The 21,391-nt window shown below is 38.5% G+C and overlaps 1 protein-coding gene across 5 annotated transcripts in view; it reads right to left on the reverse strand.

Annotated features, from left to right (window-relative positions):
- The window catches only part of SORCS2 (sortilin related VPS10 domain containing receptor 2), a 590,289-nt gene that overhangs the window by 396,859 nt on the left and 172,039 nt on the right, over positions 1 to 21,391 (reverse strand). For all 5 annotated transcript variants that reach the window (XM_030008352.2, XM_041124365.1, XM_041124361.1 and 2 more), the window contains exon 2: positions 5,571 to 5,638. In XM_030008352.2, coding sequence (XP_029864212.2) covers positions 5,571 to 5,638 — 68 coding nt within the window. The remainder of the gene's footprint in view (positions 1 to 5,570; positions 5,639 to 21,391) is intronic.

Here is a 21,391-nt window from a genome sequence, read left to right on the forward strand (position 1 = left end):
GGTGAATATGGAAATATGATCAAAGAGAACATAACAATCTGTTGTTCAATAAGAGAAATAAAGTTCTAATTGTAGGACTGCCTTTTCAACAGTACTGCCTAAAACCTTTTCACAGTGGAACAGATGTAAATAAGGATATAACAGGAGGACAAAAGAGCTGCACAGGTATAACTGAGGGCAGTCTATTTTGATTGCAGAACCTGCATTATTCAGGACGATGCATTAGCCAGAGAAAGCACAGCTAGACATTGGATCCCAAGCTGAGTTCACTGGGCTAATAATTAGAAAGCCATTTCTTTTTTTGTTTTCACTTGGAAAGAGAGCAAATTTGATATGGAAATCACAGACTCAATAACTCCATCCCTTGGGGCCATTTCTACAAAGTCACTTTTCAAAGCAGAACCACAATATAAGACCATCTGGAAGTGCAAGTTGCTGCAGAATATAGTTGCTCACTTATTAAGCAGCACTTCACACCAAGAAAGAATTTTACTGGGGCACCAGACTCTATATTGGGGTTTTTTTTGTTTTGCTTTTTAAATTAATTTCAGGACACAGGTGAAATGAGTTTCACCTACAAGTCCAAAAAGTTTGGAAACAAATGCCCATACTCATTTTCTCGCACTCTGTGAGCCACACAGGGTCTGGAAATTTTACTTTCCTGAGTGGTATGTTGTTCACTGCATCTACCTGCTCCTGCTCTTTGTAGCCTGGATTTTAACCTTAGTGTAGGCATGCACCTTTGTGTAAATGCCCAAAGCACCATGCAGTCACTGTGCATTGATTGCTACTGACGGCCAGTGGGCTTGTACAAACAGGTCTTGCCCTGAATATGTGGCTTTTTGTGGATGCAGACAGAAACAGCTGTGCTGCTAAAGATAGGATTTGCCTGACTCCTTGAGGTTTGCCAAGTCTCATGCTGTCCATGAGGCTCACCTAATTGCTCTCACCTCCAGCTGCCCAGCCGCTGTCCTGCACTCATAACCTCCTCACACAGCGCTGCGACTTCGCTCCCTCCTCAGGCTCCATCTGGAGTAAGGAGTCCCAGGAAGTTCAGCTAGCATATCCAACCATATTTAAGCAGGTGGGGAAGTCTGTTTCTTCATTTAATGGTTCATTATTGACAACATGGGGCAAATTATCCCAAAATCTCTGGAAATAGACCTACCTAGGGTTCAGCATGCAATGCTAACAGGAGTTAACCGTGCAGTTAACATCAAATAATGCCATTTGTTTTGCTGTGGTGAAGCAGTAACAACATGGTGATGCCATTGGGAACAATGGCAATTACACAGCAAGTTGCTTTAGCACTACCATATCATTACAGCTTGATACTATGCAATCAAAACTTTATTAGCAATCATCAGCAGCATCTATTATTCATTGCTTAGATCAAGCTAAGATGGGGAAGCCTGCGTGCATACCAGAAACAGGACTCTGAGCCAGTCTAAGTACAAGGTTGGAAACCAATTCCATGGCCACACAGTGCTGAGTCACTGCATAACCTTCAGCAATCACTTACCATCTCAGTTGTCCCGTGCATAAAATGGAATAACAATAAATATTTATATTTCCAAGAGACATTATTAGGATTAAATCATGTGTACAGATAAGTATTATCATTAATTTCTTAGTGGCTACCAATTCAAAATTAAAACATTTGATTGCAAGTTTCAAGTACATACACCTAAAGCTGCAGGCATGCAACGTATGCAAAAGTTGCACCTGAGGTTGTAAAGTATGTACACCTATATATTTATGCACAAACTGGTCCATAAAGCATATGAAAACACATACTCAAGTATCTATTATCCTAAACGGTCTGTTTGATTCAGGTTCTTCATACTGTAAACATCCTGGATGAAGATGTATATGGAGTCTGACAGGAACAGAACTAGTATGCAAAGTATCTTCAATATATGCACAATTTCTGGGGATAATTTTATTACCCGAATTTTAAGTTTTAGTCACAGTATCAGTTTTTTCATTATGCTAACGCGGCCTAACACAACCACCAACCTGTATTCTCAATATGTAATGCAGTTTAGAAAGTCTAAAAATAGACCTGAAAAAAATCCTCTGTTCCTTCTCAATAAGTTATTTTAATTTATATTCAAGAGGCAGCTAATATCATCTCTGTTTATTTCCCTACCTTATTTTGAGTCAAATAACTATACAATTTACCCCAACCTTAACACTTACTTAATAAACAAATTAGCAAAGTATCAGAAATAGCTGACTAGAGAAGCACACCCTGGTGTTTTCTAACTACATGCTTCCACTGAGATTTATGCCTCCACCTCCTCAGTGTAACCAGACATGGCTGCTACTAGTAAAAAGTTGTTAAGACTTTCATTATCCAGCACCATTTTCCCTGTTTATTCAACGATGAAAAAATTCCAAGGTAATTAAAATTTAGGCCTCCCAATCCTGTAACCTGACTTGTGTGGGCAGGCATAAATTACCTACACAAATTAACAATGCTCTGCAGAGGCACAGAAATTCATCACCTAGATCCACTTCCAAAAAAAAAAAATCTATCTTCTTCATGTAAAGCCCTCGCCAGGCACGTACCTCCGACTGGTGTTTTCCCCCACCATTTGCATTACTCTTAAAAGTCTGACTGCAACTTCAAGACCGCTAAGAACAAATAAGCATCACTGGACTACTGAGTCACCCTTCCTTTCTCAATCCCTGTTCCACTAAGGAAGGAAAAAAAAAAAATATTCTTTTGAGTAATAGGAGAAAAAGATAGAGATGAAGAGGAAATATGTTTTAGAGGAAGAAAAGAAAGAACTGATAAATGCCAAGCTAGGATAATATTTACTGATTGGCAAAATAAAAGTGGGAGATTAACAACATAAAAAAATTTACATGGTGGGGATTGATCAGGTTATAAAACAAGTTTATTTGCACTTAGAGACTTAGAGAATATCAAGTGTCTGGTATGATCTAGCTGGGCAAGATAGGAAGAAGAAAAAACATTGGACTGATTGAGGAAATAACCGGACAGGATCCATTCCCACTAGGGCAGAGAAACCTCACAAAGATTAATGGCTTTTGTCTGCTGGCAAAAAACCCTATACCATTTTTCACACCTGTTTTACTGTATATGTGTTCTCATGCAAATGAGAGGAATGCAAAAGAGAATCAAATAAAAAAGTTTAAAAATATGTACACTGTGCATTCTGGGCAGGCTGCCAATGTGAGTACAACACTCTGGCTCCATCAACAAACATGGAGCTTCATCAATTTACACCCAACGATTTTACACAGAGAAAAAACACAAAAGTTCCCTGACTTCACGGACAGCTTCGTTCAGTATTTATTTTTATTTTATTTAGTACAAATAACGAGCTACATCTCAACAGAGAGAGGCACTATTTGATAAATAAATTTGATTTATTTTATCTAATTTGATAGATAAATAAATTTGATTTTTTTTGCACCAGTTGGTCTCATTTGTGCTTTTCCAGATCCAGGCACCTTGTAACTCCCCCAGTATGACAACCGCATGTGCCGCTTTTACGCCACAGTGGGCGGAGGCAGAGGAACGAGGTGAGCCCAGAGCAGAACGTATCTAGGGATGGATCAGCTACCACCCCTGGCCTAAGTGCTAATCTTAAGCACTTGCTTCCTTTCAGCATTTCCATCCTAGTTTTATAAACAACCAAAGCATCTGGTACATCTATTAGTTGTAAGTAAAAGGGCCCGATTTCCCTATGAAGCACGCTAGCATCAATTTTATTTGAATGCAGTTCACACCAGTTCTTCTTTACACCAGCTGTCAGCAAGGTCTGAATGACCTTGTTTAAAGTGTTTATGTTCTCAAAAGAAAGCAAGATTATCTGAAGCCTGTTTTATGTTTATTTTGAAAGAGCAGAGAGTTTATTTTGAAGAGTCCAACTGAATAAGTTTAAAAGACTTCTATGATAGATTACACTGAAGCGTGGATAGCAAAACTTGAAACATATTGCACATGTTGTATAGGCCAGGGGCATATAACAGGAAAGCAATGTGTGCTTACGCCATTATGGGAGTATCCAAATTGCCATTTGGTTGTCGTCTTTGCACAAGATGTTGGACAAAAATTAAAACAGAAACAAATGTGCAGTTAATTTCGCATCTTAAAGGTTTAAAGGATAATTACAAATGAACCATCACAGCCCTAAAAATGCCAATCCTGAGCCAATACTAAGCAGTCTCCATTTGATCTTACTCTCTTTCCTGAACACACCCTTTTTATGACTAAAAGTTTCTTTTTTACTTCAAAATACCCTTGTGCTGCATGGACCACTGCCCCTGGCCAGACTGGACTACTCAGCCACTAGTATGAAAACAAGGTATTGCAAAGATACGCTGTCATTATGAGAAATCCCACAAGGTTAAAACAATGCAGCCTCCTTCAAAACAAGTGACAAAGCGGTTGTGCAGCACGTCCTGGTCACAGGCTTTTCTCATTCCCTATTCCCTTGCCCACTCCTTTTCTTGGATTCTTTCTGTAAAGCTCCTTACACACACAGATGAAGTTCGAGTCCCCATACAAGCTCTCGGGACAGTATGAAGTTTACAGGTGCCTAAGCCACAAGGTATTAGATAACCCATTTGTTTCTAGACCTGAAGCTTATGGGTTATGTAAGAATTTCACGTAATACTCCTCAAAGAAGTCTCCTGTCATATATAACAATTATTTAGATATCCCAGCAGAATATTTCAAGAATATTTTTACTGCTACAGATAACCCAGCAAAACTAGCATAGCAAACATTGGAGCAATATTATATTTATTGATACCAGTGAAATACTTTCACTTCTGAAGTGTACATATTGGGTCTAGCAAAAATTTGTGGTGGAAGATTTGTATAGATACACAGAAAATTAGCGCTCAAAAATCCCACTTAGCAAAACCAAATTAACACATGAGAAGATAACCAGTATGACTAGTATAACATAGGCTTACCCTAGCCCTGGTTTTGTGCTGACATATACCTGAGTGTGCAATTTGTGCACACCAGGCAACAAGCATACTGATATCTTAATTCACAAATGTTAAGGGAACGAGAATCAATTTAAAATTTATTGGGATTACTACATATTCCCAGTTGTCATAAAACACAATATAACCTGCACTGGTGTTACATTTCATCCAGACAATCGTGACTGCTTCCAAATCAGGATTATTTACTAACCTCAATATAGTACTCAATAGCAGCAAGAACTCCCAACAGACACATCCCAACACGGTAAGTATTTCAAAGTTTTTAAGTAACTTTGATGCAAAAATACTAAGAAAAGAATGGCACCTTTCAAAGTGGCATTACGGAAAGTATCTTATACTCTCTATCATTGTCTCTACTGTTAAAACTAATTTCAAACTCTTTGTTACTGAACTGCAGGAACGGCATTTAAGGAAGAGAAGGAGTAAAAGTTGATGACAATCTGGATAATCTTGCTATATTAGCAACAATCAGCTACCAACTCAACTCAGCAGCAGTTTGGACAAGGAAAAGAGACAGATCTGTTCTAAGAATGGGGTGGGGGAGGTGGTCATCGAAAAAGCAGAGACATTACCTCCACAAAGAGCTCTCCAGCACTTTCCCCATGTCAGTATGATAATACTTGGTAAGGATCAGGATCACCTAAAATGAAAACAAGAATAAATACATTTATACATGTAAACTGATATAGGAAACACAAGTAGATCATGAGCAGCATTATTCTGGTAAATGCAAAAGTGAGGCTCCTGAAAATCTGAATTGTATTTCACTTTATTTTAACCGCTTACCAGTTTTGCTTTCAGACTGGGTTTTTTCCCTCCTCTTTCTGAGGAGAGTGATTTCAGCACTCGAAGTTTTCTGCAAACCTGGTGACTTTGTGAAAGATTGTCCGTTTCACATGAGCAGTGGAGTTGGAATAGTCACATAAATCCCCCCACCACATGACAGCCCCCAAGCAATTTGTATGACTTTCTCAGCAGGAAGAACCAATCTGGTTGCTAGTTTAAATTTGGGAGGCAACTCTCTTGGACATCTACAGAAAAAAATCCAAAGTGTTAAACAATGGTAATTAACTGATTATCTGGATAACAAATTCAGGCAGAAAATGAGCTTTGGTCTTCCCTGCAAGATCAGGAATGTAACTTCCATGTCTGTCATTTTTCGTTCCTAGAAGTATCATCTTTTCTTCCCTCAAGAACCAGCTCTGTGCTCTGTAAATTACTCATCTACATCACCAACAGCCAACAAAATACAGAAAAAAATTTCATCCACAAAACATCTCAGCCTATGAGAAGAGTCAGCAAGAAACACTTTCCATTCACTCAACATCCGACAAATTCACTGGTCAAACAACATAAAGCACTAGTCCATGACTGGTGTATCAAGCTGAGTGCTATGGTTTAAGTTCAGATCATTTAAACCAGATTTCCTTCGCTTGCTGCCAGTCCATAGTAGTGGTTCTTACACCCACGTTCCCATAGCAACCCCATAGAGGTAGAACAAGAAGAACCTCTGGTTCCTTCCTTGCACAGCTGTTGGCTTTCTTTAATGCGGGGTCAACATCGGTCTCCAACAGTTTGAGGCATGCTGTTACTGAGCTGGCACTTCCTCTGCTCCTGACCACCAGATGAAATCTCCAGCAAACAGCAACTGTAGGCATTCACTTTGATTATTCAGGTAATTAATATGCTGATGATATATTTATGCTGCTCTGTACACTGGAGCTTGTGAGAGAACAGAATTCCAGACCATGGGTGTTAGGTACATGGCGCTTTGGAAATAACACAATGTTTTACAGAACTGAGCTATAATACCAGTCTCATTCAGGGTTATCTAAACCTAATAAATTCACAACATGTATTCCTGGATGTATATTGATATAATTAAAAGCAGAAGCAATCCATAACTCACAAATAGTATTATTCTCTCCTATTCTCCAAAGAGTCACAATCTACCAGATCACTTTGCTGGAATTTGATGATTTTTAAAAATAAAGGTTTGGCTTAAAATAAAGCAAGCAAGAAAAAAAAAAAACAAAAACAAACTTTTACTTTTAAATAGGTTACTACGAAGACTTACAAAGCCAAGAGGAAGAACCATTTCCCAAAGGAGAGAGTATCTACTGATGAGATTCCTGGCTACAGCCCAAGCACACTCCATCAGGTCAGCTATTTTTTCTATTGTCAGTGTCTTAACTACAGCTTTCTGCTGGTGCTTGCAATTAAGGAGAAAAAGAAAGAAACTTCACTACTGGGAGCATCTATTGGCTCCAATTATTAAGGAAAAAGTTTCAGACTGTGCTTTTCTGAGCAATTGAAATTCCTCTTAGGCCACAAAAATCAACCTGGGAGGTTTTTTTAAGACATACAAGAATGCATACTTGGTGCATGAAAATAAAAAAGAAAGTATCAAAAGATATAAGAGATTACACTTTGTTTCCTTACATTCACGCAGAACCAGAGACTGAATCCTGAACTTAGCCAACTTTTTTTCATCCCTGTGCATCCTAAAGCTGTAACTTTTAAAATTCAGATGATTTTCAGCAATGTATGTTGGAGCCACCTTGCCACAGGGTAAGCCCAATATTTCATTCCTGAATTAAACTGGTTACTATCATACACAGAAGTTCCTATTGGGTTACCTTCAATCCACCTGCTTTGGAAGTTAACCTCTATGGAAGCATCAACAAAGCACCTTTCAGATAAGCCATTTCTGTAACTCAGCACCTGTCCTAAGTGTTAAAGACTTTCAGGAACAAGGGGTAGGCTCACTGTACTGCTTGCTAGCTGTAGTTCATCTAGGGGATGCACACGCCAAATCAGAAAGCTACTGTTGTTCCACACACTTCAAATGAATGGCTTTCAGGTAATTGCAAACTGCATTGGGGAGCAGCCATAAGCAGTAAAATGGCTTATTTACGCTGCAGGATTGGTGCCTTAATCTGAGTCACAGCTCTGAAAAACAGAGGTCAGTATTTTCCAATCTGACTGGTAAATGCATTTAAAAATTAAAAGACCTTATTTTGCATTTCAGAAGCAGGGAGAATGACTTAGTAAGAAAAACAAAGCCATAATGAGCTATCTTTGAATTCTTAAACACTGTTAGGAGAGTTCTGTTGCAACTTAAGAAGTAGGAGGCTGCCAGGGTGCTGACTGGTGTTTCAACTATGCCAGTGGATTTCGTCCCAATATCCGAAAAATGTAGGTCAGCTATTTAACAGATTTTGCAGCATTGTCTTGTGGATTGTGGGCATCTTTTCAGGCTAAATAGTGATCCTACTAACCATAACGGTGTTTTTCCTCAATTAACAAACAGATGCAAAGAACAAGAGGAATCATTTCACAATAAAAACATAAAGGTCTTCAGTATCTCTGGATTCTGTGCATCATTTCTAAGAGCAGAGACCTGTTTTACTGATTTCATTTCAATGGGACTTCATAATTACAAGCATTTTACAGGTTGGATCGAAGCCAATGGTTCATACACACAGCTGTCCTAGGGAAAGCGCCTGGGTGGCCTGTAGATGGGGAGAGGCTTGAAGCACAACAGCAACTAAGCAATGATCAAGGATATGATTCTTAACCAGCTCATACTACTACCATCAGTCATGGATAGCTAAAATAAATTTAGCTTTTTTGTGTTATTATTTTATAACTAAAATAAATGCAGGCAATGGAGAAGAATTGGATTTACCAGATTCTTTATTTAAAGATGGATTTATAGGGTTACCTAGAGATTCTCCTAGTCCATCCAGTCTCCTGTTTTATGAGGAGACTTGTGAAACCCTTTTTAAACCATTTCATCTTCAATTCAGCCACGGTTCTTTGAGTTAGTCCCCAGTGTATGTCAATGGAGGTGGCAACAGTAATTCTCTGTTGTGTGCTAGGGATCTATGAACACCTGATGGTGCTTCTGGACAAATATACCTAAGAAATTTATCCCTTCTGCTTTCATTGCCCTGAAACAAAAGTCCCTAGGCATTCCTTCTTCACAGAATTTTGGTTGTTTGGAGGTTTCAAGTAAATACAAGTAAAAATACATACATATTTTGGTCCAAAATAGAGACATAGATGTCTAGTACAGATTCCCTTGCTCAGTATTTGAGCATCACAGACTTCTCTTAAGAGCAGTCCTTACTGTACCTCACAGCTTTCTGATTACCTTTCTACTGCTTGTTCTGATCCCAGTGCCTTCTGCCTTTTGCAGCAAGATGGCAGACCACTGCAGTTTCACCTCCCTTCAGGAACATTAGAATAAACAGAGCATCGTATCTCCAATTCCCTGCCAGGTTCCCTGCGTAGAATTCAGGAGACAATATTTTCACCCTTTTCTTTCCAAAAAATTGTTTTATTTGGATACTACATGACAGGCATACACCAACCATGTCACACCATACAGATTTAAAATAAAAAAGGGAGAAAGGAAATGAAAACCTCCAGCTTTTGTCACAAAATCAGTGCTCTATTACCTGCTTCTTTACTAAAGCCCTTGACCTCTCCATAAAGCCAAAGGTGGCCAGTATTTCTCCATATGGGACACGGTATGGAAGATAAATCCCTTAGGATTCCAAAAATTATATGCAATGTGCATTGGAAGTAAGTAAGTTTTCAGTGGAAATAATAACTATAATTTTGGTCAATTTGTCTAGGCTGGAAGACCTTGAGGTTCAGAAATTTCTTTACCTATACTTTTTCATCCTCCCTCCACCTTTTTTTTGGGGGGAGGGGAAGGTGCACAGAGAGAATTTTGATTCCCCCATGCCATTCCCCTGCTTCCATAACTTAGTTCCTGCCTGGGTGGATTTTTACTTTTATGGTAGTTACAGCTCAAAACTGTTCTCCACACAAGAGCTGTAGCAGTTTCTGACCCAAAAATCCTTTCTGGATGTAGACCTGTCTTCAGAAGTGCACTGGCTTTTTAGTGGATGATGGACAGGGAAAACAAATGGAAAATTCCAAGATAACATGTATAATTAAAGTTAGAATTATCTCCATTTTTCCCCTCTCCTTTTCTCATGTTCTCTTCCGAAAATGCTTTGTAGCAAGGCTGGACCAAAAAGAGCAAAACTTCACTTTAAGAGATACAATGTGCTTTTAATCATTTCCTAATAAAATTTTGGCTTTAAAGAAGCCCATTTTAATCCTCTCTTTTCATCACCATGTCAGCTAAGAGGGGCGAGAAAGGAAAAAGGAACAAATTCTAGATCAATCACTTTCCCTGGTGTTTATATTTTATCTTTGGGTTTTTTCCCTTTTCTTTGAAGGATTTGCTAAGATCCTTCACTTTTTGATAAACATTGACTTATGGAAAAAAATCCCCCCCCCCTCCCCCCCCCCTCGCCCCACTCCCTCCATGATGTTTTCTTTCATGGACCATTCTTAACAGAGATCTCTTTTTTTCTATCTACATGGAGACTCTTACGGATTAAGCTTTATTTGACCCCTGCCATTTGTGATTTGAAGTAATTATTTTTTTTGGCATCTATTCGGAAATTTAATAGCAAAAGACTCATACTTTCAAACGCATAATTGCAAGTATGATTGCAAGTTTTTGTGTTTTCCCAAGTTTATTAGAAGGTGAGGGCACACTATAAATACTTCTGGGCAGCCAGAGCTAGCAGGAAAACATACTGCTTAGACAGACTCCAGTTTCTGCAAAATTTTTAGCATCTGCTTAATTTAATTCATGTGAATGAACCCACTGAAATCAAGAGAAGTGTTTATGAGAGTCACTTGAACAGGCACTTAATACTCTGTATGACTGGAACGGAAGCTGCTGTTTTGTTCAAGAACACAGCCTAACTCACCTTTTCAGCTATTAAACTATTTCACTATAAACTGTAACTATTTCAGGGAGATCAAGGTGTTCTAGGCACAGCCTACTAATTCGTCACCACCACCCCCTGTACTTCCAAAACTTTATTGACAACTAATAATCAAAAAACTCCTTTAACAAATTATAGGCAACCACCTACTGCTCCAATCCCTCAAGCCACGTCCACTTTTGCAGCAGCAGGCTCTTCAATCATCACGCTAAGGTCGACATTAGTTTTTACATTCATTATTTAAAACAAAGACTCTTAAGAGAAAAGTAAAAACCAAGAAATTATTAACATGAAGGTATATTACCACAAGTCTATTATATGGACCAACTGCCATAATACTATTAACAACTTCGTAATAATTTGATTATGCTGGGAGAACTGTAAATGGAAAAAAGAGCATTTAGGTTTACTCTGTTGCAGTGTTATGATGAAAGGTGAAAAAGACAACATTTATACCATTACTAAAGCTATTAAGAATTCACTGTATAAGCTTCTACTCCTCTCTGTGATAAAGTTCATAAAACCAATCCCTGACTTAACATGAAAGACTTAAAGAATTAGATTTATAGTTCTTCCAACTAAATTGTATTGGGAGAAGAGAGAACTTACCGTGTCTGAAGTCACTGACTGGACCAGTACACTTGTCTTAAGCATTAGTAATAATTCTGTACAGTGGATTTATTCATAATTCAAGGCAAGACACAGTAATGGCTCAATTCCTATTCTCTAAGAGGTATTTCTATCTACAAGAGCTGAATAAGTGCATAGTCTTGAAAGTGATTGCTTCCTGATTCAAAACTACTTTAAATATAGTACTATACACACTGACCCTGCAAACATTTATACAGAAGAGTAACTTTAAGATATCCAATATATTTAATCCACTATATAGCACAGAACAGGATTATATTCTGTTAGCACTCTACAAACACAGAACAAAAAGAACACCTACTGCCTTCAGGAGCCTACAGTCCAAGTTCAGAAAGAGAGAAGTCTTCACATCATCAACTGATGTCAGATTTTCAGTGCAAGCTCTTAAGAAAATTATGTTTATGTGATGGTACTGCATGTACACTGTATATATATAGTTTTGGCTGCTCATCCCTACCTTATAATTCTAAATCCACTGACTGATTTCAATTGTATTTAACAGAGAGATAGATAGCCATATGGCTGATTCAGTAGCCATACTGTTTCATACCACAGATCCATCTGGAACAGTGGCAAACAAAAAATACAAAAGTATAAGAATGGAGGAAGCATATAAATAAAGATGCTTCCCAAATATATTTTCCAGCCTTCAGTAGTTTGCAACTCAGGCAGCTGGTCTGTTGTTACTCCAGTGTTTAGCAGTTGGCTGCTTGGATAAGCTCAGGCTTCTAGGTGGTACTGGCTGACCCATCAGCACAACAATAGAGACTATTGTGTTTGTAACTTTTAATGGGCAGTCCTCAAAAATAAAAGCATACGTAAAATTGGTCAACCAATTTGTGAACTGCTGCTACTCTAACATATTCATGTTGCTTCTCATTTCTATAATTATTAGATGCAGCTCTGAGATTTCTGGGCAAGCTGCAGATGCAGAGCTCGCTCAAGCAAACAGGAACTCAGTTTGAAGGCCACAGGATTAAAGGATCCAAAATTCTAGATTGAATCTGCAGCTTGGGAAACAGTGTCTAACATTTTAACTACTTGTTCAATTAAACTTCCTGTTCTTTTTCAAAGAGCCCAAAACAATGTCATCTCTGACACAAAAATCTCCAGTTTTCTGCTATTGCCTTTTTCTACACAAGCAGAGTATTTTTAGGTTTAAATATTTAACATAGCATTTAATAAGCTCTTAAAACCACATCAGTGAACATGCCAAGAGAATACATTTCTAAAGCATGAAGCAAGAATATTTTTTTCCTAGTCTGGCTTGAATCCTAATTGTAAATTTTTTTGAAATATAGACTAGCTTTACTTATCTCCTCTAATAATGTATTCTAAATTGAATTAACAATCCTTCCTGCAGAAGCAAACCTATTGTCTGAATATTCTTTTCCTTTCCAATGAAAATTCAAGAGGAAGCAGAGCTGACATCCATAGAAGACATATGTAAAACATCTTTACCTTCTTCAAGATATTTCAGGAATCCAATATTACAGAGAGGCAGTTCACCTTGGTCATCAATGTTATACAGCTATTTACTACCAGAAAAGAAAGATCAAACTTCAAGTGCTGTTTGTGAAATACTCCTAGTCTGTCATGCAGTGTTACTGCCCAACAGTAAAATATAAAAATTGAAAGTGAGTTTCCAATCTGCATCACTAAATCCTTTTTCAAAGCTAGAGCTTTTTTTTTTTTAACATTACTGTATAAAAATAATTACACTCTCTATTTCAAAAAAGAAATTATTATGCAAGACATATGGAAACATCTGTAGAGGATACCACAAGCTGGGAAGACTGTTCATTTGAGGCAGGGCTGTTGGCAGATATGTTCATACCGCTTACTCCCCCTCACAGCTGCTCTGTCTTCACCCAAACCACAGGATTAAATATCATTGTACCAGATAACATCATATTTATCAGAGGTTGCATCAACTTACACTGACCTCAAAATTACATTTAATTATCTCTGCGAATGGCTTACAGTGTTCAAATAGGACCTAATTGCCTATCATAAAGAGACTTTATAAGACTGTATATGGGAGCAAGGACTATGACACTGCATCAAGATCAGCCATAGAGTCACTGTTTAATATCCTTCTTATCATGAATAAGGACGGGACTTTTTATTTCCTGAATATTGTAGGTACCTGAATTTGTTCTTACAAATGAGAAAGATAAACATGGCCACAGGATCTACAGAAGGGACAACAGCACACTCCTACCTGAAAGGCGTGCTGCCAGGACAAATACGCTAAAGATCAAGGCAGTTCTATTCTAGTGACAGAGGGATGCTGATTAATATTTTAGTCAGAAGACCAGAGACATAGCAGAGGCAGATGCAAAACTGGTTTTGCACCTTTTGTGATCTGGGGCATGCGTGTTGCATTGAACAGCTTTAACATGCTCAGGGGTACTTTAACACCCCGTATTCCAAAGACAAAATCAGGCCTGGACAATGACACAAAAACAGAGTGAGAGAAAAAAAGGAAAAACAAACAAAACAAAACAAAAAACCCAGCAAAAGTCAGGAGGTTGCCTAGCAAAACAGGAATAACACAAAACAGATCTGGGCATGTTACTTCAAGTGCTGTCTAAAAAAGCCCTCTGGTCTCCCAGCATGATCACCCTCCCGGTGGGGTGGGCCTGGGTGCCTCTCCGAACAAGGACCATTTCCTCTGCAGCTTCGCACTGGGCCACACTAGGCCCAATGCAACCCCGTCGTCGTCCTTTTACTGGGCGGAAGTTGGTCTCTCTCCATCTGCCTTTCATTTTAACTGTTTCATCCCTACTTATCTTGCTAAAATAATTAATTTCAGCAGAAGTACCAACACAGTGCCCCTAGTATGGCGTGAAAGGGGACCATTCCCACTCAAATGCAAAGCCCGCCTGCTCCCTGTGGCCACATTCAGAATCAATTTGGAACACCTCAAATGACATTAACAGAATTCAGCTACTGTAAAATACTGGGAATGACCCCCTTTGAGAGGAAGAAGGATGAAAGCACATTTATCTTCAGCATTATCCCTGAAGCAGCAGAACTTCATACCTGTGCCAATGGAAAGGGCATAAAGGAGCCGAGGGAACATCCAACTGGGTTAGGAGACCATTAGAAAGGACTTGGGAGCAGTTGGAAAAATTGGTCAGGGGCCAAATATGTCAGAGAAAACATTGGAAGGGGCCGGGGGAGTGCTGGAGAGTTCTCCACATTCAGTCCAAATCCAAACCATGACGTTTCCAATCTGCGAGCACTGAGTTTTCGCCAGCTCTTTGTATTTGCTCACCCAGCCTCTGCCCTAGGTGTTCATTACTTTAAGAGCCATGGGGCCATTAAATTTAAGTGGAATTATACAGCATTATCTGTGAAAAGAAACAGCTATTTCACCAGGCAATGCCACACCATTTTGGATCCCTAGCTAATGCTGTCCTGTCACACAGACACTAAGCTTTAGTTTAACCAGTATGAAGAATATTAACACAATCGGTCAACTTAGAGCCAGGTTTCAAATTAGCCTCGCATTCCAATCTTAAACCTCTAATACATTTTAAATGACCTTCAGATCAAGTAGATACAAGCAGGAAAAGATTGTAGGCCCTGATAAATGAGGTCTGTATTTCTTTATTTTACTCCAGCAAAGACTTAGGCATTCAACAGATTCTTTGGAGACATTTTTTGTATGTCAGCATTTAGCAGGCTGTAGCTAGGGCTACAAAGCAGTTTCAGTAACAAACTATTAATGTGAAATTCTCCCCCTTAGAGACTGATGTTTTTCATGCTTGGTCTCTCCCCTGTGATCCCAGATTGTTTTAGAAATATGTTAAGAACTTCTTTCTTCGTGTTACGAGAATTACTCTTTTCTGTCTTCATAGATATAAGGACAGGTACAACAGTTAAGCAGCACAAGACTTAGAAGAAAAATACTTTTAAATCATGCCTAGAACACTTCTAACAGTTATCTCTAACACTTACATATTCTCATGGCTCTTTTCTGTAGAAATGCAGTAATTTCACGCTTCTCGCATCCCCTTAACATAAGGTAGTAGTACTGTCTATTTTACTGTTGGGAAATGGAGCCGGAGATGTATCACTCTGATTTATCCCACCTAACTTTAGGATGTACTGGCCAACAGGGTCAGAGACAGATACCTCTGGAGATCAGTTTTGCCTATCTAGATCTAAATAGTCCTTTGGAAGTACTCTTTTTTTACATTGACTTATCATGCTGAGGACTTACACTTCCAGCTTGACCCTCTCAGAAAGACTGGATGAACCCATGCTTAAACAAGTTGCAGGAGAAGTCCAGGCAGAACAGAAAACAGCATATAAAAAGAAGACAAACCGAGAAGCACGATCAACAGACACAACATAAATTCTGTGTGCCACTAACCTTAAGGATGTTCTTTTCCAATGCATGATGCTCCCAGACTCAAGTCTTGCATTCATTCAAGACCACTTATCCTAACACAGGTACCCATGACTTAGAGCAATGCACCAGCACTTGGCAGAGCTAGGAGGTCTCACGTACAGTTACGTGCTTCTGTACCACAGATGTCCTAACTGACACATAATATGAACTGTGACAAAAAGTCAACATTTTCAATATGGGGAAAAATTAATTTTTCCCCTTACCTGCCTTTCTGCCAAGGAATAAATGGAAATCTGAGGAAAGAGTTAGAAGAAACTTATGCAATTATATACCATCTCAGAAGGTACAGCAGACTAGTTTTTGTAACTACTAAAAAACCACAATTCATTTCTTAAAAATGGCATGTATGACTATGATGTGTTTCATACCAACGTACTTTATTACAGAACTTAATACTATTAAACAGTTAAAACTTCTGTACAGTGTACATAACATTCACTCTTGTCCTTCATGATATCGAGCATCTCTCTAGAACTGCTATTTATTTTCCAGTCTTTTTTTCTAATGAGTTTGTTCTATATTTGTATTGTAAATGACTGCCTCTATTTATATTCTATTTCTGAAACTTACAGCATAGCCTTCTCTGTTTACAAGTCAATAGTCTTTTCCTTATGGAAATTACATTATCCCAAAACAAAGAAAAAAAATCTGAACCTTTTAATTCTTGCAAATTGTTTTTCTTGAGTTTGGAGTTTGGGGTTTAACTGATGCTATGACAGAAAGGCACTAATAACCAGAGTGCAGAGGATACAGCCCAAACCCAATGGCAATTTTTCAGCTCGATGATGTTAGCAAACAGATGTTTTTCTTGATCCCTCCTCACCCTTCCATACCCATGCATTTATTTTGAGTCTGATCCAAAGTCTGTTTAAACCAATGGGAATCTGGATTAAGCCCATTCTAAACATATTAAAAGCAAATCAGATCTTGAAGTTTCCTTCATGAAGGGAAGGATCCAATTTTGATAAAACCAGTATTTGCAAAAGTTTTATACATTCTGTGCACAGCAGAAACAACCACACTGTATTTTCCACAAAATGCACATAGTTGTACAAATTTGTTACTTTCAAAGTCAAGTTACAAGGGACATGAGACTACTCAAAGAGAACAGCTAGGGTTATACTTAATGATGCAAGCTTTTTTATGCTATAGTGGGAACTCATAGTTCTGAAGATCTCTCTAAACAGACATTTCTTAAAGTAAAATTTCACTCACAATGTAGAGGAGAAAGTGAGCAGAGGTAGACTACCGGAAATTACCTCAGACCTATTATGTCAATCCATGATCACCTACATATATTTGTTTTTTTAAAAATACTGTATTTTGCAGGAATTTTACAAGATTAAAGGCCACAGGAAAAATATATCACCCATACATCCAAAACAACATTCAACTCCTTTAATTTCCCCACTTTGGAAAAAAAAATACCTTTTCGTGAGCACAGAAAGAATATTCCAAACTCTCCCAATCACATTATCTTCTTAGATAGGGCAGTAGGCCTGTATTTTTCAACAGCAAGTAGAAGGGAAAAGATGCTTTCAATCCAGCCCAACAGATAGCTTGTAGAAGTTTAATTTGTAGACACAATAAAATGAATAAAACGTCCATTCAAGATTACTCAGCTACCTCCTGAAGACAGAAACATGTCAAGAGCTGATCAAGGTTTAGGCAAAAAAGCCAAACCAAAACAAAAAACAAATAACAACAACAAAACCCACAAAAAAAACCCCCGACAACAAACCACCAAACAATCAAACGAACAAAACCTTCTATTTTGCCTTCCAATTCTTCAATTGAGCAGAGAACAGTGACATTTCTTCAGGAAGAGCAGTGTCAAAAATAAGGAAACAAAAGGTTTTTTCAGCTAAAATTTGACTTTCAACAATCAAAAGTGCGAATGGTATCCCAATGAAAGCTCTTATGCACAATATAGGAAAAATACAGATCAAAATGGCTCAGGCTTTCTTTCAGAGACTTAAAATGAGCATGCATAACACATTACAGAATTAGTTAATTAATACAGCATCATTAGTACTGCTATATGACGAAAGAAATTATAAATAATAAAGTTCAGTGCTGGGAGACATTAACTCAGTCCAGATATTTCCTACCTATATTCACAAACCTCCCAGCACAGGGAGCTACCCACAGAAACCTATGCAATTTCAAGGGCATTGATTGCCTATCAGCAGGGAAAGAAATCAAGTCCCCTCCATATTCCCTGCTCCAGAGAAGGTGAAAGCATCCTTTAATCTCTGTGACAACACATAGACAGCAATTTACCTGAAGTGGTATTTTTTGTAACTTTCCTCTCCCTTCCCCAAGTCATGACACAAGCAGCCTGAAGCGCATTTCTCAGGAAGGAGACATAACACATACTGCTCTTAATCAGCTGTACTAATTAACTAAGGCACAACAGGACAATGATCAAAAATTTTTGGAACAAAAGAAGGAAGAGGTCCACAGTATGGATGTAAAGGACATAGAGGACTACAGTGAAAAAAATAGGAATCATCAGATATCGAGAAATAACGTGAATTCCCTATGAATAAAATGAAAAGGCAGTAAATGTGCTACTAGAGAAATGTATCAATGAGGAAGGGGGAAACGGATGCTCAAACACATCAGTTCAGTTCTCTGGTTCCTATCCAACTCAAGCAGTGTCCATTTTCTCAGCGGCTTAAGCTGTTTGGAGAACTGTCAGTCCCTAAAAAATATTGACTCCTCAGTGCCTTAAGAGAAATAGCTTAGGGAAATGTGCAGGGTCTCTGATCACAGCTCAGGCAAGTCTTTGTTTTGGTTTTAGTACCCTGGTACCTAGGATTGTCCTTCCTTTTTCCTTTTATTTTCTCAGAGCAAAGAATACTAACAGTCTGTGGCTGTGTGTGACCGGCTAATATGAACAAGGACTGAGAGATCTGCAAACTGAATACCTAACTCACCGTACCTAGGAGCGGCGTTATTTCTAATAAGAAGCTTAGTCTGAAGTTTGTAAAATGGATCTGTGTCTAAAATAAAGACAAGCTGCTAAGTCTTTCTTTTCTTTGAAAAAAAGAAAAAGCAACTTACATACTCCTTCCCCCCCCAAAATCAATGCATTATAGATACATTCCTCTGGATCGCTCTTTAATTATTAATTACCATTCAGCTTTGCAGTGACTCTTATGGTTATTTCACACAGACAGACTAGAGGAAAGGGTCCATCCCACTTCAGCTACATGAGGGGTAGGGAAACGGACAAAAGCAAATGGGGGGGGGGGGGGGAACAGTAAGTCTCCAAGACAATCTGTTTATTTTATAGTTTCAGAAGATTATGCTGTTTAAAATTTTATTTTTGACACCAAAGGAAAAGGACAGAAATAAAAAATTAAATAACTGCCTGTAGCTAAATGTTTTCTATCCAGAATGGTTAGAATTGAGCTACAAATCCATGGAAATAGATATTTCTTCAAGGAATTGCAACTGCAACCTTAATTCCAGTAAAGTTCAATACAATAAAGTATAACAGTCCTCATAGCAGGTAATGGAAGATAATGATCACAAAAGCTAAATGCTTTCTGCTTAAATTCATAATGAATCGAAGTGGATAAAGGCTACAAGGTAAATGTTTACTAGGGTGGTAGACCAGGTAATTCTTTCCTGCACTGAAAAGAAACTGAAGAAAATTAAAAAACCAAAACACAAGAATGCCTGGTTTTACAAAAATAAAACATTTTGCTTCCCAGTGGTGGTTTTTTTTTACTGTAAAGTGTATGTTTTCTGTACTTAGGCACCTCAGCTTGTAAGGCATTTTGTAGTCTAGCTTTTAGATTCACTAAAATGTAGGTTCTAGCTCCTAAGATGTACCTGTGGTCTAACTTACCCTAATATTATTTGTATTTTGTGTAAGATCCTGATTGTTCCTGAAGGTTTATGCATCAGAAACAGGCATGATATTCTGATTTATTCTAAATTATTAATTTGATATTTTGCTCTTATGTTGGGAAGGGGGGACAGGAACAAAATTCCCACAGTCAAGACTGTTTGCCTGTGACACAGGGGTAAGGAGAACATGGTCTCTTGATGGAGAAATGAGGCAGCAACAATACTGGCTAGTAGAAATGGCCCTCGTAAAGCACAAAACACAATCATATCTCCTAAAAAGGCTCTCTTTATAAAGAGGTGGTAAGCCAAAGATCTAAGTTCTTTGCATCCATTATCTCAGGCACTGTCTCATCTCAGTCTGTGGCTCTCCTCCACTCCCTGAAGGAACGTACGCTGGCTGGCGGGTGAACTTGGGCAGGGGGGACTGCAACTAGAGCCAAGCATGTGTCAAGGAGGAAAACAGATCTCTCCTGACCTCCTGCAGATTGATGCTCTGAAGTGTCAGATAATTATCATCTTGCTTGAGATTTGCAGCCATTATGAACACTCAAACAAAAACAATTAAATGGCCTTCAGATGAAAGGAATAAACTGAAGGCATCTCAGACACAAAGTCTAAAGCTAGAAGGGATCGCCTGGTCCTTCCTGTCCAGCTTCCTCTCCTCCTTTGCTTCCAGACCTAAATACAGATAACTCAGAAACATGCTTAAAGCACATTGCTCAAAATACAGCTACCTACATTTCAAAAAACATACAGCTCCTACATCTTCCTCTAGTAAAGAGTCCCAGTATTTATTTATGCGGACAGCCAGGTAATGACAACTTATTTCTAGACTAAATTTGTCTACCTTCGATCTTTAGCTATGGGATCTTGCCACGTCCTTGTATAAGAGATTAAAAGGCCCCTGCTGACAAATATATTCTCCATATGTAAGTACTTACACACAGCAATCACATTACCTCTTGACCTTTTCTCTTTGATAAGATTAATGACTGGCCTGCCTACAACTCACCTCATAAAGCTTATTTTCCAGCATCTGGATCATTTTTTATGGGTCCTCTCCCCACCCCTTATCTTCAGAGTATGTCCTCTAGAATTGAGGGCACTTCTGAGGTGAGGGTACCAGATCTGAACAACAGCAGCTATCAGAGGCAAAGGAAAGTTAATTTTCAAACTTATACTCGATATACCCTTTATGGACAGCCCACAATCAGCTTACAGGAACCTCATCACAGGTTTCCATGAGTAGAGATTCTGGGATAAGCCAGCATAGTGATGCTGTTGGAGAGCTATGTTAAAAATTTTGTTCTTTCCCTAAAAGGGAAAAACCACTTGGCAAACACGCCTAATAAAATCAGGGCATGCAGAAGGGGGATTAAATGAATGCAGATACATACAAAAATAATCAGCATTTTTTCATCCACGCCACCAGGTTCTCCCTAAGAATCCAAGAACTTTCCAAGCCAGACATTATTCATCTCTCAGACTCCAAAGAGCTGTTTCTAATCTATCTCCTCTTGTTTAGCCTTAGGCTTTGTAGACCTCCACCTACACCTCCAGCAATAATTATTCTAATTAGTCTCTGCTTCCCTGGGCTAATTGCCAGTAGAACCCAAATGATTGTCTGCAG

Source organism: Aquila chrysaetos, chromosome 1 (genome assembly GCF_900496995.4).
Source record: "Aquila chrysaetos chrysaetos chromosome 1, bAquChr1.4, whole genome shotgun sequence".
Taxonomy (NCBI): Eukaryota; Metazoa; Chordata; class Aves; order Accipitriformes; family Accipitridae; genus Aquila; species Aquila chrysaetos.